At 46.5% G+C, this 18,294-nt stretch overlaps 1 protein-coding gene across 1 annotated transcript; it reads left to right on the plus strand.

The window, feature by feature from the left end:
* The first annotated feature begins 241 nt into the window (after positions 1 to 241).
* On the plus strand, positions 242 to 14,688 carry ywhabl (tyrosine 3-monooxygenase/tryptophan 5-monooxygenase activation protein, beta polypeptide like). Its single transcript, XM_076279984.1, has 6 exons — positions 242 to 344; positions 2,843 to 3,148; positions 6,251 to 6,374; positions 11,314 to 11,477; positions 13,883 to 13,978; positions 14,308 to 14,688. Exons 2-6 carry the CDS (start codon positions 2,855 to 2,857, stop codon positions 14,365 to 14,367), a joined length of 738 nt encoding a protein of 245 aa, XP_076136099.1. The 5' UTR covers positions 242 to 344; positions 2,843 to 2,854; the 3' UTR covers positions 14,368 to 14,688.
* The last annotated feature ends 3,606 nt before the right edge of the window (positions 14,689 to 18,294 follow it).

The following is an 18,294-nucleotide window of genomic DNA, read 5'->3' on the forward strand; positions in this document are numbered from 1 at the left end:
ATATATGCACAGGAGAAAGATGACATGTAACCAGCCTCTACGGCTGGTGGACATGGACCGTCGGTCGATGATTCAGACATGACACCAAGAGGAAATCAGTGCTGAAGAACTGGAGGGAAAATTCTCAGAATGGAAGTCTGAAGTAATTTTCGTGCAATCACCGCGCACATCGTAAGGTGGTTGCCTTGGTAACCTTTGACGTCATCTGGCCCTGCCCTGTCCCTGCTCCAGGGGCCTGTGTGATTGGAGGGAAACCCCGTGGATTAGCCTGAGAGCGCTTGTGAGGATCAGCTGTGGACCGTAGTTAGCCAGCCGGACCAGGAACACTAGTATTCCCTACTCAGGTAAGAGGAAGTTGATTTTTCCTTAATTTCATAACTGAGATATTACACCGAAATGTTGCGTTATTTTTTTAGATATCGTTCATTGGAAATTAATAGTTAACCATGGTCATTTTTAAGTCAATCGGGCCGATACTAGCTATCTCACTAGCGTTTGCAGGCTAGCTAATATTATGGGAGAACAATAAAGGAATGATGACCAGATAGCGAGTGGCTAGTCTGTGGTCACCCATCTTAATATTGAAGGATCTTTCATCACTTTGCTTGGTGTTGGCAAGCTGACCAGAATTCCCAGAAAACCATGTAACAAATTATATCCATGTCAGTTCAGGGTTCCAAGGTTGATGCTTAGCTAGCTAATATGGCAGTCGGAAATGTTACATTTTTCATAAATGTTCGATTCACCATTTAACGTTACGACCAACATTATTATGTAACATCACCAAGACCAGCCCGCTAGCTGGCTTCAGGGAGTAACGTTAACCTACCATCTTGCTGATTTGTATTGCTTTTAAATAAGCAATGTTAGCTAAACTAATATACAGTTGGATGGTCAGTATTTTTTCGTTTGACTGACGGTAGCACTAACGTCAATGTTAGGCACAATTTTGCTTGTTAGCAAGCTGCTGTGGATTTCCATTGCATACCACAATGGGTGGGTTCCTCGTAACAACAGACGCGGAGATGTAACGTTAAAATGGTTAGTTCAGCCTGCTTGATGCGAGGTTAAAAGTAGTTAAACTGTTTAGAGCCATCAAACAAGATGACTTTCTTATATTTACCTCTAAAAATCCCTATATCATACTAATGTCGTTAACATGGTGACATTTTGTTGACGTTACACGTTTAGCTGCTACTCCAGACCTGTCGATAACGTTACGTTATTGCTTTGACAGCTCTCGCCGTAAACTGGTTTACCAAATACGTAAAGTGTTTTACCAAATTAATATTCCAGACATTCTGACTTCAGGCTAACGTTAAATATGTAAATTATTTGTCTGGCTGAAAGCGGATCATCAGATAACGAATTTGAGTGGTGTTAACGTTAATTCGGGGCCTTGTGAACTTGTCAGTTAGCTAGCTAACGTTAACGGTTAGCCGTATCCTACATGGGGTGGGTCAAACAATAGTACGTTAGCTGTCTGGTTTTACAACTATACAAACCAAGCGATAGAAAACCTACCCGAATCGCAAGTCAACCCACCTCACTCGAAAAATGTTCAGTGTCTGGAATAAATATTTTTGGCAAGACTGCTTCTGAGATGCTAGCTCATGATCTATAACATTGCTTTTGTGTGCGAAAGGTGCAACTTAACGTTAGCCTAATAATTCGCCTAACATTAGCCGGAGATGGTTTTTGTCAAACGTTACTTTTTAGAACTTACAAGGTTATTCAGATATTTCTTGCCTTGCTAGAAATACCGTAAATGTATCCGAGCGCATCTAAAATCACTAGCAGCTAGCCCAAGTTAAACGTTAACGTTAGACACTCATTGGGTGCATCGTAGTGTGTAATGCTAACGCAGCCATGTGGATCAACGAGAGGACTTGCCAGCAAATTGCTCTTTTGCTTTGTTGGCTAACGTTAAAGCAAATAACGATGTAGTAACAGGCTAGCATAGTTTGTTTCTGAAGCAATAATGTCAAGCTTCAGCGATTTGTCTACGTCTGTTCGCCAGGTTACGTCGCTTGTTAGCTGAATGGGGTGTGGTGGGGAACAAGAACACATCCGCATTTTTCATAGCACGGTAGTGCCACCCCTGGTACACTCGTGGACGAAACGGACTGAGCAAGCAAGCCCGCTCCTGCTGTCATTTTAGTGATTTTGGTATCTTCTCAAAGTTTGCGTGTAGTAGGAATGGGGATCACACCGACAAATAGACGCTATAACGTTATATATATTTTGTGTTTTGTATGCTAATGGCAGAATATTTTATTCATTTAATGTTCGTTTGTGTGTGACCCCCCCCCCCCCCCCAAGTCTCGTCGTCGGCCCGATCATTTTTTGGTTTAGTTGGATTTCTTTGTCAGATAGCCTACATGATTTTACTTGAAAGTGATAATTGTGCGGTTATGTTATAGTAGGGTATGCAACACTTCAACACGTTTATGATCCATCAATAAACTACAGCCTAACCCAAATCCTCAAACTGAGTCATTCATTGGCATGTGTTAAACACTGAGTGGTTTCACTTTCGATTTTGAAAAGTAATTTGATGTCTAGATATCCTTAGTGATGATAACAAAATCAAAAGGTTATAGCTGCAGAAAAATTAACAGTTTGCCTTAGGTCCTACATTTCATTGTTAGTTTAACGACCTTGCTGTACTGTTTTGTGTATTTTTAGGCTGTAGTTTGGATGACAAATTAATGAATTCCAGGCCTGAACTACAAAAGTGTAGCCTACTTCATGAACCTGTGCAATGGTAGCCTACATCTGGCATTACCAGTTGACAGCTCTGTTAACTGTTTTGTGTGTGTGTGTTTGTGTGTGACTTTAGTCGTGTGCAGCCATGGACAAGAGCGAGTTGGTACAGAAGGCCAAGTTGGCGGAGCAGGCGGAGCGCTACGACGACATGGCGGCCGCCATGAAGGCCGTGACGGAGGAGGGCAACGAGTTGTCCAACGAGGAGCGCAACCTGCTGTCGGTGGCCTATAAGAACGTGGTGGGCGCGCGGCGTTCCTCATGGAGGGTCGTCTCCAGCATCGAGCAAAAGACTGAAGGCAGCGACAAGAAGCAGCAAATGGCCAAAGAGTACCGGGAAAAGATTGAGAAGGAGCTGAAGGACATCTGCACTGATGTGCTAGTGAGTATGACTGCTAGATTGAGGGGGGGGGTAGACAGGTGTGAAGGGGGTCCTCCAGATCTACTGCGCACTCGTTGAGTTGAGTAGCGCTGTAGTGCTGCGTTGCTGATGTACTTACACTGCAGGGGTAACCTTATAAACCTCTCATGAGCGTTTGCGCCGTGTGTCTGCTGAAGGCTGGCTGACAGTAATCCAGATCAGTATCTCCTCTGTTTGCTCTAATTACCCAGCGTGAGCAGGGCCCTACTTGGACCCAGCTCATTACTGTCGCCCTGATCCCATTAGTTACACACACACACACACACACACACACACACACACACACACACACACACACACACACACACACACCCAGGTGTCCTCATTTGGGGACAGGAGTTGCAGGTGACTGGCTCTAGTGCACAAAGCTCGGATTTGCCACAGGACTGGCCTGCCTTGGGCTGGCGGAGAGCGGTGAAACCAATGACCTCGTGTGAACTCTCTGTATAGTGCCTTTGAGCAATGGTAGATGATGTGTCCCGCCTCCTCCTCCGTTGAGGTCATCAGCGTAGTACCTTTTCGCCGTGTTACCCATAATGTACTGTGTGACTGGCCAGTGCGTAGCTACCGGCTGGGGTAGCGAAAAAGGAGGCAATCTTTCCTTAGTGATTATTGAATAGCAGCTTTATTTATGGGACTACATAATGTCTTCTCACCAGAGTGATACCGGCAGCAGATTTGATGTTCACACCCTAATTATATGTATGGTCCAACTGGGATGGAGACGCGATGCGTTGTGTCGAGGGCACTCACTCGCTGGACACAGTCTAATAGGCGGTGCGTTTCTCAGTAGTGCGTCAGTCTTCCATAGCCCCATCGCATGAGTCCTCAGAGCCAGGAAGTGGAGGCGGGAGGTAACCAGGCTTGGGAACGAGGGCTGTACTGGCAGTGGAGTTGGCGCCGGAGCAGAGGACTCACCCACAGGGTGACTCAGTCCAGAAATTCAGCCGGCTGCTTCCTCACAAAGAGGTGGAGGAGGAGGAGGAGGAGGAGCAGCTCCCTCGCCCCTCTGGCCTCCTCCCCCGCGCACGCACGCCCACCTGCCCGCCCTTGCCAGTGCCACCAGGCTGGTTCCACTACGGGGCAGAGCGTGGAGCCCCGCGCTATCCAAATGGGCAAAGTCTGTGTGCTCAACACAGGCCTGAGGAAAATCAAAGACACTGAAAGAGTCACATGTTTCAGGGTATGAGTCCCATCAAATCCACAATAAAAGGCCAGAAGTGGGAGCGAGTGACTAAGAGGAACAGACAAGCTAATGTGTCATGGATGTGGGGTGAATGGGGAAACTCAAACAATGGCCACTCGGGATGGGGTGTTTGTTTGTGTGCCTCTCTTGTTTTAAGCAATGAAACCTAGTTGGTGTGTGGTACACTCACACAGTGCTGTTGTGTAATCCTGCTCGTGCACGGTGTCGGGGAAAGAGGCCATTGTCAGATAGGCTCCACAGTGGCCCAAGTCCCATTTCAAGACTTAATCTGATTCTGATACCCCTGTAGAGGGAAGTGGAAAGTGTGTGTGTGTGTGTGTGTGTGTGTGTGTGTGTGAGCAAGCAAGAAAGAAACGGTGAGCGTGAGACCAGCCATCAGATGCGCTCCGCAGTAGAGGGAATGCAGCCAGTCCACCGGTGACTCCACACTTGCTCACCACTTCTTGCTCAGGAACAGCTTGTCCTTCAGCACACATATACTCACACACCTCATCGGCCTGTCAGAAGCTGGGTTGGGCCGGGGGGGCAGGGTCTCTAGAGCATGTGTTGTTCTCGGCCTCAGGCGCCCTGGGATGGGTGACATCACCATAGGGGCCAGGGTGTGATTTGAATCACAAGGATGAGTGTGTCTGTGTCTGTGTCTGTGTCTGTGTCTGTGTGTGTGTGTGTGTGTGTGTGTCAGCACCAGCTAGTTGAGTTCCACGCCCACTGATGATGTCCCCACAGCTCAGAGCTGTATGGTCATCTCTCAGTTTCAGTGACACCTGTTTTTCCCCATCTGGATGTGATTCCAGTTGTGTTCCTTGGCTGGTACCAGTCCGTTTTTTTTCTTCTTCTCTTGTCTGTCCTGGTTCATGGACTGGGAACTGTGTGTGTGTGTGTGTGTGAGTGTGTGCGCGCGCTTGTCGCGGCGGCCTCTCCGGTCTGCTCCAGTGCTGGATCTGGGTTGGTGGAAACGCGTGTCCACTGGGTCAGATGGTCTGCAGGCAGGTGTGATGTAATACCTCTGTGGCGGTGGCAAGGGCATCGGAGAGTGCCCACCCCCACCCCCACCCCCCTTGCAGCGTTGGCGCCGTGGCCTGCTCGTCGGCCGGGTCCCACTGTGCCGTGGTGCTGGCAGCGAGCAGCCGAGTGGAGCTGCAAATGAGAGGAGCGAGGGGAGCATGCGTAAGTGCGCAGGAGAGAGGGGAGCGAGCAAGTGAGCTTGTGCATTGACCTACTTCCCATGTGCCAGCTTGTGCTCTGGTGCATTTTTTCTCCCTCCCTATCCATCCATCCCCCATCTCCATGTCTTTCTTTCTTTGGTCTCTCACTCTCTTTCTCTGAGATTCTGAGGTGGGATGCCACAGGGTCTTTGTTGCTGGTAGCCTCAGACAAGCCTTAGAAGGCTCTTGATGTTTTTGTGTGTGTGTGACACCTGACACAGTCCCTTTTCACAAGGGCACAAGTATTTTTATTTTTTTCCGCCGCAAGCCTGCTCCTTGAGCCGCCTCTGATTGGCTCTCCTCAGCAGTGTTGGTGTCCGTGCTGTTGGAGTTCAGTCACAGGCACTGCGTAGATCCTCCCCCGCCGCAGGCGCCATGGCAACCCACGCCCTACCCTTGTCAGTGACCCGGCTGAAAGCAACAGGCGTGGCTCTGTTTGTTTTTCTAACTGATTTGCTGACTTCCTCCTTCCTTCTCACTCTCTTTCAACCATATTCCCTCACTCCCACATTCACTCATTCACACTCACACTCTGTGTCTCTTGCGCACACACACACACACACACACACACACACACACACACACACACACACACACACACACACACACACTCTTGCACACACTCACAGGCTCTCTGTGCTCTATTTGCAGGACCTGCTGGACAAGTACCTCATCCCCAAGGCCACTCCCGCCGAGAGTAAAGTCTTTTACCTGAAGATGAAGGGGGATTACTACCGTTACCTGGCAGAGGTGGCTGTGGGCGAGGAGAAGGCCTGTGAGTTATTCACTCTCTCTCTCTCACACTCACACACACACACACACACACACACACACCAGCATGTATTAAATAAGTAAACACTAAGTAAACAAACAGACTGTACTTCCCTTTATTTTGTCACACATTTCCCACAGAATGGAATTCTATTTGTGGTGGTAGGTCAAAAAGGGGGGTCCATAAACTTGGCCTGCACGAGTAGTTGATATTGACAAGTAGCTGTAACGTTATAGCGTGCTAACCTCGACAACCCAACAGTATTATAACGTTAGCTTAGAGATACAGCTTCTTATATGCTTGCACATAACTAAATTGAAGAGTTTCATCTTCACAATTGACTACGTTGTGATAAGTGTGGTTATGATGCTAACTGAATTTAATCACGATTTAGCCAGTTGTCTTCTATACCAACAACAATGTCTGTTAATGATTTCTTTAAACGTGCATGCATAGGAGGGGCAGGTTCATATAGAGTGAGAGGGAGAGACACACAAACAAACAAACAAACAATCACGCGCACACACACACACACACACACACACACACACACACACACACACAGAGAGAGAGGCTGCGCAAAGGTGCACGTAGCTCTACAATGAAAGGATTTCATCTCATTTAAATAGTACAACATAGAAATTCATTGTGTGGTTGTCAATGTTGATATTGTGGTGGGTCGCTGCAAATAATTTCCCCATCTGATATGAGTTATACATGCACACAGTGAAGGAAGAGGGGGCTTAACAAAGTGAGGACTCCTTTTGACGGATGTCTCTGGACTTTATCACATGTTTATCACATGTGTCTTGTGGATAAACACACACACAGACACACAGACCTGCTTCCTCTTCTCGTTATTCACACATGCACGTCCTTTCCGGTGCTGTGGACGTCCTGCTGTTGTTTTTGCCCCGGCGTGAGGTCAGTGGGGTCTCGTGCTTCCCCCAGCGGCGGTCCCTCTGGTCGGAGAGAGGAGCCCAGGGTTCCTGTTCGGACACAGAGCCGGCCTCCCAGAGAGGAAGTGAGCAAGCAGCCATTCAGCTCTGTGGGGATGTGGTGCTATTTGTGGTCCCATTCATAAAACTTTTCACGCTGCCGGTGACTCACCCAGCCGGCCCCTCCACATGAACACACACACACACACACACATATGCATGTGTGCCCACAGAAACACGTTAGACAATGCAAATCTTTAACAGCACAGAAATACCTCTGTAAACAACCAAACTGTGAAATAACATTCAGACAGTGAGGTGATTACAGATATGTGTGAGTGTGAGAAAGATATTGAGTGTGTACGTATGTGTTACCACCTTTGTGCTGCACAAGTCTGGACCTGTCCGGCCCCCTGCATCCTGAGAGTAGGCGGTCAGCAAGTCGTTCGTTCCGAGGGTCGAGCGACAGGAAGAAGCTTGTAAGCTGGCTTCCTCTGCCTAATTCAAGCGAGGTGTGGTGGCCGGATGTGGGTGTTTTTGTGTGTGTGTGTGTGTGTGTGTATGTGTGTGTGTGTGTGCGCGTGTTCATTTTTGTGTGCACAGTAGTAGCAGGTGTAGGCCTGTGCCTTCTCTTACATGCATGTAAGTGTGTAAGCGCTGACACTAATACACACATTGACTGTAAACCACGCCCTGCCCGTGAGTGCACCGGGCTTCTGAGCCAAATGGAACTCCCTTCCGGCTCTATAAGTGCCAAGCCCCAGCCCAGCCCACTTACGCTCATAGGTGGAAACCTAACGGTGGGGTGGGGTGCTTTGGTAGCCACAGAGACAGTGCTCACTAATAAGCAACATGCTTAAGAAGGCTGTACCTGCTTTTAACAATGCGTACGCATCAAGGCCACAAGATACGCGTGGCAGCCATTTGGTGCGTTAGTCGTGCACATCCTCACACGTACACGAGAAGCAATATTCACATGAGCGTTAGGGGCGATAGTGTAGGCGCAGTACATGGTCGTACATAAGCTTGCAGGGCCGGCTTTATTTACAATTGTAGGTCTGAATTCTCCTGAGACCTCTAGAAACAGGCAACGAACTGAAGCAAGGCTTCGTTCACAACGGAGCCAGGTGTGTACATAAAGATTTTGTCAAAGACCAATTATATCCCAGACCATAACATATACCATGGGGCGGTGGTAGTGTAGTGGTTAAGGAGCTGGGTTGGCGTGTAGTAGCCTGAAAGTTTTGGGTTCAATTCCCGGCTTCCACCATTGTGCACTTGAGCAAGGCACTTAACCACGGCACTTAACCACAAGTTGCTCCAGGGACAGTGTAATATAGTTGACATATGCAAGTCACTTTGGACAATAGTCTCTGCTAAATGAATAAATAGTGAAAATCTAGTTCAACCCCTGAAGTTATGGTGTGTAAACAGGCTTCAACTGAGAGGGCTTCTGGCAAGTGGCTATTCATGCCCACCCCCCCCACCCCCCCTCTGCGTGTGTTGGGCTGTTGGCTGGAGGCCGCAGAGCTGGGGAGATGGAGCGGGCAGCAGTGTGCCATGTGGCCTTGTTTGGCATGAGGAGGAACAATGGCAGGAGGAAGCTCACAGGCAGCTCACAGACTAGAGGAAGTTCCAACCGGCAGAGGCCCTTTTGTGTGGAACAGACAGGCCATTGTTCCCCCGGAGAGAGGAAAGAGAAGACATGATTTCTCTCTCTCTCTCTCTCTCTCTCTCTCTCTCTCTCTCTCTCTCTCTCTCTCTCTCTCTCTCTCTCTCTCTCTCTCTCTCTCTCTCTCTTTTTATTCTTATTCTCTCTAGTTTTGTCAGTAGTGTCCTACACCCTACATTCTCTTTCACACACCCACCCTTGAACTGTCAGTTCATGGTTCACACAAATGTTCAGTTTCCAGCCATTGCTTAAATTCTGAATGAAGCCGTATGAAGGTTTATTGGTATTCTGTCTGTATTGTCTGTGGTTGACCTGTTGGTTAAATTGGATATTCACATGCTTCATTCACTGATGTGTGGAACATCATTTCTGCTAGAAAAAATTGGTGCTGGTCTGCGTGAGGGACAAGGTTTTAATTTCCCAGACAATTTGGTGAAATGCCGGTCAAGTATTAGGCCTATCTGTTCATAATGACCTTAAAACAACAATAGGCAGGGTATATAAGGAATGACATAAGGCACATATTTACAGCATGATTAGGCCATTTTTCAAATAGGCTAAAATAAAGAAACGCATTATTCGAGTGTATAACCCGAAAATAAACAGCTTTGGGCTTGAAAAGGCTACTCAACGCAAGCCTACTTCCCTTCAGCTTTAGACCAAGGCCTACATATTCCCTGATAAAATGAATCAGAAAAAAACCTTAGCAAATCAACTTGCAGTGAAATAGGCAGCTGCCAAATTAAAGTCAAACTTGCAATGAGCGCCTTAGGGCTTCGCTGCGCTCCCCCTTACTCGTTAGGCTATAGCCAAATATTATTTCAGCTTATGTTTATTCTTAACGTTAGTCAGGGTTCCCACGCGTCCTTGAAAATCCTTGAAAGTTTGTGAATCTGAAAAAAAAAAAAAAATCAAGGCCCTTGAAAGTTTTTGAAAACAGGCATAAATGGAGGTCCTTGAAAGTCCTTGAATTTCTTTTTGTGGAAAAAATGCCATACAGTTCCGTCCACTTATTAACATGTTTCCATTATTTCGCCACCACTTCTGTCGATATCTTCTATGCGTATGCCTGATTTACGTTGGTTAGAACTACACGGCCAGCGTGATTTCTGCGTGTTTCCCCCGTGTAGTGCTTGCCCAAATATTTAATTTAACATATTGATGATTAAACCAACAGGTTCATGGTAACGAGTTTAACTTGTTTAGGAAAATCTAGAAGTTTATTTCAGCTCAGTTTTATGCAAAACACAAACATGAAAAAAGGAATAGGCCTACCACATCTGTCATATGACCAAAAATAGAAGAAAACTGCAACAAGGTATCCTTGGTCTGTTGAGGTAACATGATTTAACCATGCTCGCACTTGAAATTTATCGACACATTAGGTCCTTGAATTTGAGGATATTGGGCCTGGAAAGTCCTTGAAAGGTCCTTGAATTTCATCTTAACCAAGGTGTGGGAACCCTGGTTAGTTCGCGTGCTTTAAAAGAGAATTCCGGTGTGATATTGACCTAAAGTGTGTTGAAACATGATACTGAGTGTGAACGTATGTCTCATAGTCTCATAATTCAGTGGAAATGCATGGATCCATGCATTTCCACTGAATTATTTTTGGAATCTGATCCCTTATCATACCTGTTCATTCGTACTCGTCGCTCGACTTATCGTGACTAAATTCAAGATGGCGGCGATCGGTAAACTTCCTGAAGGTACTGTCTGTATAAATTGTCTTGTAAATAAACTACTAGTGCTTTTTCAAAGTTCTCAATGTCTCGTTTTAAATGTCAGGGCCCTCGGAAGTCTACCAATGAAGTGTGGAGCTACTTTGAGCCTCGTAAATGGTGTAAAACAGTGATTTATTTGCGTGGCTAGGTCGATGCCCGAGGCACCCCCATCGAAAACCTGTTGGTAGCATCGGCTAACTAGCGCCAGATTTCTGAGTTCAGGGGACAACCCGAGATGAGCTATGAGACATACGTTCACACTCGGTATCATGTTTCAACACACTTTAAGTCAATATCACACCGGAATTCTCCTTTAATACTAGGTTAGACTATTTAATTCCCCATGTAGGGAAGCCTATAACTTTCAAACAAAAATGAATATTCATTCAAAATAGAAGGGTAGTGTAGAACGTTTGTTTTAGCACATATTTACTAAAGTGTTTGGTGGGAATTATTTTCAACAGACATGGTGACTTGAGAGATTTAAATTAGTTGAACTTTATAACATTTTCCCGGTCCGGTAATTACCGGACAACGGAAACCCTGGTGTGAAAAGGGACTAGCTTTTGTGTTAACCTCCTCTGCTATGTCTGTCTGTTGTCCCCCAGCCATCATCTCCAACTCGCAGGAGGCCTACAAGGACGCGTTTGACATCAGCAAGACAGAGATGCAGCCAACCCACCCCATCCGCCTGGGCCTGGCCCTCAACTTCTCCGTCTTCTACTACGAGATCCTCAACTCGCCCGAGCAGGCCTGTAAACTGGCCAAGACGGTACGAGGATAACATCCATAATAGACAGACAAAGATTTACATGTATTGATTTAGCATGTCTTTATCAGAAGTAACATGAGTTGTAGATATATCTTTTTGATCAATAGCTCCCTGTGATCGTAGGTCTGGAAAAAAAACTGCACATTGTTCTGATGTCATCCTACGGTCGCTGAGTGACATTCGAGTGACTTGACGGTCATATTCATAATTAAGAGACCACTGCAAATTTGAATATGACCGTCAACTCATTCGAATGTCATTCAGCAACTGTAGGATGACATCAGAAAAATGTGGTCTTAAAAATGTGGTCTCTTAATTATCTGAGCTGTATACACTTAAGTGTTTCTCTGTTTAACAGAGTTTCAGAAACCGACGTATGGTTGTCATGACACTGACAAGAGTTTCTGTTTCAGGCACCACTAACAACAAACACTTCTATAGCATTCTGATGTGTTTGTGTGGGAGCAAAACATTTGGAAAACCATACAAAAACAATATTGTGGACGGAGATAGTTTTCACTTCATACATGCGTATTTATATTTACCCAGGTCAATGTAAACACAGCCGTGTTGCTACCACCTTGTTCTGCCAGTTCAGTCACCCGTAAAGCACAAACACTAGAAAGTAGAAAGTGAAAGAGGAGAAGAGAAGAGGACATATTTGAGTTTGGGAACGGCTCTTCATCAGACTTGTCATGTGTGTTGGAGATTGTACTAAAATAAAATAAACGGAAAGCAAGTATGCGGACCTTCTCTGTTACGAGAAGAGAAGAGAAGATGAGACATGACATGAAGAAAAGGTAGCAAGAGAGACCGACAGTCACAAGCTAATGATGAACAAGGCAATGTGGCTGGGCAACGCTCCAGATTATTGTTGTTCTGGCATGTTTCCACTGATATTGGGCATTTGTTGTTCCTGGACTACTTCAATAGACAAATTATCATGTTTATCCAATGAGAAAACTTTGACGTGGATATGTGGTTGCCCAGCAACATTGCTCAGAAAGCTGCATGCATGTCTCATTACCTATATAGAGCGTCAGAGACAGAGACAGCGAGTGAGAGACAAAGATGGAGAGAGTGCGAGAGACAGACAACCAGAGACAGCGAGAGAGGCAGAGATGTGTAGAGGGCAAGAGGGAGAGACAGAGATGTGTAGAGGGCAAGAGGGAGAGACAGAGATGTGTAGAGGGCAAGAGGGAGAGACAGAGATGTGTAGAGGGCAAGAGGGAGAGACAGAGATGTGTAGAGGGCAAGAGGGAGAGACAGAGATGTGTAGAGGGCAAGAGGGAGAGATGTGTAGAGGGCAAGAGGGAGAGGGAGAGATATGTAGAGGGCAAGAGGGAGAGACAGAGATGTGTAGAGGGCAAGAGGGAGAGACAGAGATATGTAGAGGGCAAGAGGGAGAGATGTGTAGAGGGCAAGAGGGAGAGACAGAGATGTGTAGAGGGCAAGAGGGAGAGACAGAGATGTGTAGAGGGCAAGAGGGAGAGGGAGAGATGTGTAGAGGGCAAGAGGGAGAGGGAGAGATGTGTAGAGGGCAAGAGGGAGAGGGAGAGATGTGTAGAGGGCAAGAGGGAGAGGGAGAGATGTGTAGAGGGCAAGAGGGAGAGACAGAGATGTGTAGAGGGCAAGAGGGAGAGGGAGAGATATGTAGAGGGCGAGAGGGAGAGATGTGTAGAGGGCAAGAGGGAGAGGGAGAGATATGTAGAGGGCAAGAGGGAGAGACAGAGATGTGTAGAGGGCAAGAGGGAGAGGGAGAGATGTGTAGAGGGCAAGAGGGAGAGGGAGAGATGTGTAGAGGGCAAGAGGGAGAGATATGTAGAGGGCAAGAGGGAGAGACAGAGATATGTAGAGGGCAAGAGGGAGAGATGTGTAGAGGGCAAGAGGGAGAGACAGAGATGTGTAGAGGGCAAGAGGGAGAGACAGATGTGTAGAGGGCAAGAGGGAGAGGGAGAGATGTGTAGAGGGCGAGAGGGAGAGATGTGTAGAGGGCAAGAGGGAGAGGGAGAGATGTGTAGAGGGCAAGAGGGAGAGGGAGAGATGTGTAGAGGGCAAGAGGGAGAGGCAGAGATGTGTAGAGGGCAAGAGGGAGAGGGAGAGATGTGTAGAGGGCAAGAGGGAGAAACAGAGATGTGTAGAGGGCAAGAGGGAGAGATGTGTAGAGGGCAAGGGGGAGAGACGGATGTGTAGAGGGCAAGAGGGAGAGGGAGAGATGTGTAAAGGGCAAGAGGGAGAAACAGAGATGTGTAGAGGGCAAGAGGGAGAGGCAGATACAAAGAGAGCGAGACTGGGAACAGAAGTCCGGAGGAGAGAGGACAACGGAGAAACCTCGCGGCCAGAGTGTGAGAAATGTGAAGCGTTGGCAAAACATGGCACCTCATCTCCTTGTGTCTGTTCTCCAGGCTTTTGACGAGGCCATCGCAGAGCTCGACTCGCTGAACGAGGAGTCGTACAAAGACAGCACGTTGATCATGCAGCTACTGCGAGACAACCTCACAGTGAGTATGAGTGTACCCCACGGTCTCTGGGAGACGTTTGCCACTGCTGGTGTTCACGTGGGGACAAAAAACATGAAATACCTGTAAAAGTGTGCAATACACAGGCACTAAACTCCCTGGTATTTCTGGCATATCTTGATTTGATCTTGTGGTATGTGTTTATTCATAGATGATCTGCCTCTTAATGAGGATTAGGCTTAGATTAAGCATTGTTCATTTAGACGTGAGTCTTTGTTGACCGCAGCAGGCTAGCAGGAAAGCGTGCTCTGTGCTTTGATTGGCTGCCTCTCACCTGTCCCCCGTCTGCTTCTCTCTCGTCCCCCAACCAGCTGTGGACCTCAGACAACCAGGGAGACGGCGAGGACACTGAGGAGGGCCGAGAAAACTGAATCTCAACCTGTCCCGTGACGGACCTACCCCCCACCCCACCTCAACCCGAACCCTAACCCTAACCCTAACCCCATCCCACCTACCCTCGCACTCCAACCCCCTTCGTCCTCCTCCTTACCCCCCCCTGAACCTGTCGTCGTCGTCGTCATCGTCGTCCTGGCGCACCATCAACACTGAGACCACCTCATTGTCCAGCTTCAGTCTCTCTTAGCGCTCTACCCCCCCCCCCCCCCCCCCCCCTTTGCCTCCTCTCTGTTCCCTACTTTTCTAGTCATTGTGGGCTTTTCCCTCTGGGGTCTGTGTGTCCGTGGGGAGGGGAGTGGGTGGGAGGATACGAGGGTGGGGTGGAAGGGTGGGGGCGCGAACGGAAGGGGTGGGGTGGAAGGGTGGGGGCGCAAACGGGTGGGGTGGGGAGGGGAGGGGCTTTTTAGCTCTTGAACCTGGCTGTGTGTGCATGGATGTGCGCGCACGCGTGCAACAGAGAGGGTGCGTGTTGGGAGCTCCAGACTTGGGCAGCAGGAGGAGTGAAAGTGTGTGGGCACAAAAGGGGTTTTCGGCGTGTGAGGGTTGTGGGGAACCCATCCAGCGCACTGCCAGCTCCTGCTGCCCTTGGTGCCATCGTCGTCACTGCCCAAGACCTGGAGCTGCCCCCTTCCCCCCCCCCCCCTTCTCCCTCTCTGTGGGCCGACGGGTTGACCAAAGCCCTACCACTATCAGCCACACGGGAAAACAGTTCAGGACAGCGGCAGTGGGTTGGCCTGGCACCGGGAGGTTAGAGGTCAAATGCGATGTGCGCCCCTCCCTCTCCTGCCCCTCCCTCTGAAAAAGCACATACTGTATCACAATAGCGCTTGGCAGAGGGCAAACAAAACTACAACGGAGAGAAAAAGGTTACATTCCATTTACGGTCACTTGCTCACGGTTTGTTTTTTTTTTTTTTTTTCCCTTTCTTCATATTTGCCATCTTGGGTGGCTTGCAAATAATAATATTAAGGAAAAACAAAACCTTTTTCAAATGGCTCAATCAATTACGAGGTATGGTTGACCTAAGAACAAAGAGAGAGCCTAGTAGGCTATAGCTTGGCAGAACTGTTCACAGTGCTGTACAATCGGAGCAGTGATAAGCCCCTATGTGCTTAATCCAATTACTGCCCCCCCCCCCCCCAATTAAATTTTGTTTTACTGTTTAATTTTATAAACTGCCTTTTATTTCCTTTGATATTTGGTATTTGGAATTTGCTGATAGAAGTTGCAGATAGTAGGAGAGGGCGTTTGCGGTTGGGCTGGCTAGCTTTGTCTCATGTCTTTGGAATTTTTCATACGGAAACACCCAAGCATACATGTTATTTGGAGGGAAATTATGTAATTTCATGTAAGTGGAATTAAAAAAATAATAATTTAAATTGAATTGTGTTTTGTTTATTCCTTCGAACATTTGTATTGATTATGCGGCTCAACTACGTGCCCCAGTAAATAACTGCAGAACTCTCAAGTTCAGGGTCAACTAGTTCTTGTATTTATCAGCAACATTGTATTTAGATAGTAACGGGAAAAGAAAGGAATGTTGTCCAATCCGCAAAGTCAAAGCAACAGAAATTAAAGGAGCAGCGCAAAATGTAAGCAGAGAGACGTACGCATCATGCTCAAACCATGCAGTGCATAGCCCATCTGTACACTTTATGCATGGAGCAGTGTAGTCTACTGGCGTGCAAAACAAGAATCACAGTATTACTAGACCAGCTAAGCCTCTGATGATGTTCTATATAGCCTGCATGAATAAACATTTCAATGAATATGTAATACTTTGAGGTTTTTAGGTCTAGTGGCACCCCTGAAACGTACATTAACTCACATAATTGATCGTTTCCTTCATACCGTACAATGGTTTGGGAGAAAAAAAATGTTTTGATTCAATCTTGTCACTTTTCATAATTGGCCCCAACCAGTGGCGTGCAGTAAGCAAATTTGTATTTGTAGGCCGTCAAAAGTCACTGAATCATTGCATTCAAGGTCATTGAAAAGTCATGGAGAGGTTTTTGTCCGTAAATGGGAAGCCTGATATTTGGAGACCGTGGAATTGTAATACTCTGACTTTACACAAGTGTTGCAGGTTTAACGAGCATGTTCACCTGTTGATTCAGGTGTGATAACAGAAGGAGTCCGGTCCTTAAACACAGTCCTGCTCTCTGCTATTGCGGTCATAGCATCCTATTTATTGGTTGTCGTTGTAAGACCCCTCAGGCGGCTTTTCTTAGCCGGCTTTTTCTTAACCCACTGATGCCTGTATTCTCTAAATATAAACTGAAGACTCAAGAATGTCAGGGCAAACCATACAGCTAAGCATCAGGCGTATCTACGCAGTACAAATCATACACACTGGTAATTGAATGTATTTTACAAATATACAAATCTATACAAAATATACAACATAAAAAAAATGAATGGATTTTTATACAATATGTTGTCTGACCAGGCCTTGTGCCCTCGATAGTCAGCAAAGATATGGGGAAATGCCTGTAAACAGATGGGATGGGAAGTTAACTCTACCACTATTTACAGTTCTACTACTCACAACTAGCCTCACAACATTATAGACAAAGGCATTTCTGTCAATGTGCATCACCTGCCCAGGGGCGCGTTTCCCAAAACCATAGTTGCTAACCTGTTAGCAACTTAGTTGTTTGGCAATGAGAAATTGCATTGCAACCAACAAAGTTGCTAACTTAGTTAGCAACTATGGTTTTGGGAAACGCACCCCTGCACGATTTAGTTTGTCATACCTGCTGTATCCAACAGAGGGAGCCATGTGATTATCTGATGATATAGACGCCCAAAATGGCATCTTCCTCCACTCCAAGACACGCAGGCCTTTTCTCACTCAACTCTCTCCACTCCACACAAACACTCATGCCTACACACACACACACACTAGCCTTAGAAACATTTGTGTCCTGATTGATCTTTTGATCAGTAACAATTTAAAACCTGATGATGACACTTGGACAGGTGTATGAATAAAACATTTATTTTTGCTTTGAAGGAAATATTTTTGAAAGTCTCAGGTAACACAGATACATGATTAAAAATAAACTTGGTTATTGATTATCTGAGTTAATCATGCGGTGATGGTCGGATGTTTTATCACATAATCACACAAAGATTTCCTGAGCCAGGCTCATGCTTACACAATAAAATAAAACAAGAGTAATAAAACCATTTTAGCAGTTGAATAATAATCATATTACTCATGACTAAAAATCATAATATTTACACTATCTATTGCCAGATGTCAAAACCAAGAAATGTCAACTGAACGTTTTACATCTGATTTTCCAACGCCTTTGGACTTGCAAGAAATCACAGACTTATATCTCAAAAAAGAACAAAAAAACACAGCATTTAACAAGGACATGCCTTTAGGGTGCATATGGCAGACATGCAATCCATGGAGCGTGGAACAGGTTTTGTAACCTCTGGCTAATAAGAACTGAGATGATCTCATACTCCCTTCAAACAAAAAGAGGTGGTTCAGAGGGTGAGGATGAGGGAGGAAAAAGCCATCAGAAGGAGGGAGAGAGCCAACCTCGAGTGCTCGGCATGGTTACACAGACTTCCCTCGCAGCACACAGAGCTTGTGTGGATGTTGGGGAGTACCTGGGATTGGGACGCCCCACATAAATTCTCCGAGGCACATCCTTTCAGTGTCATGGTGACGCCACTACCAGTGATAACTGTGGCCATATCAGCAAAGAAGAGAGACAGCGAGAAACCATAGCAATTACAGTACAGGCATCAACTACAGTGAATGAAAGTAAACATTTTGTGATTAATTAGACACACCTGTTGATTTGATACAACGATTTTCATCTCCTAAACAATCCACTGTGGATGAACAATCCGGTCCTGCACAGGTAAAACACTTCTGG

This window comes from Alosa pseudoharengus, unplaced genomic scaffold (genome assembly GCF_046254945.1).
Source record: "Alosa pseudoharengus isolate Yale_2024_CS ecotype anadromous, Long Island Sound unplaced genomic scaffold, YU_APseudo_1.1 YU_APseudo_1.1_scf_12, whole genome shotgun sequence".
NCBI classification, from domain to species: Eukaryota; Metazoa; Chordata; class Actinopteri; order Clupeiformes; family Clupeidae; genus Alosa; species Alosa pseudoharengus.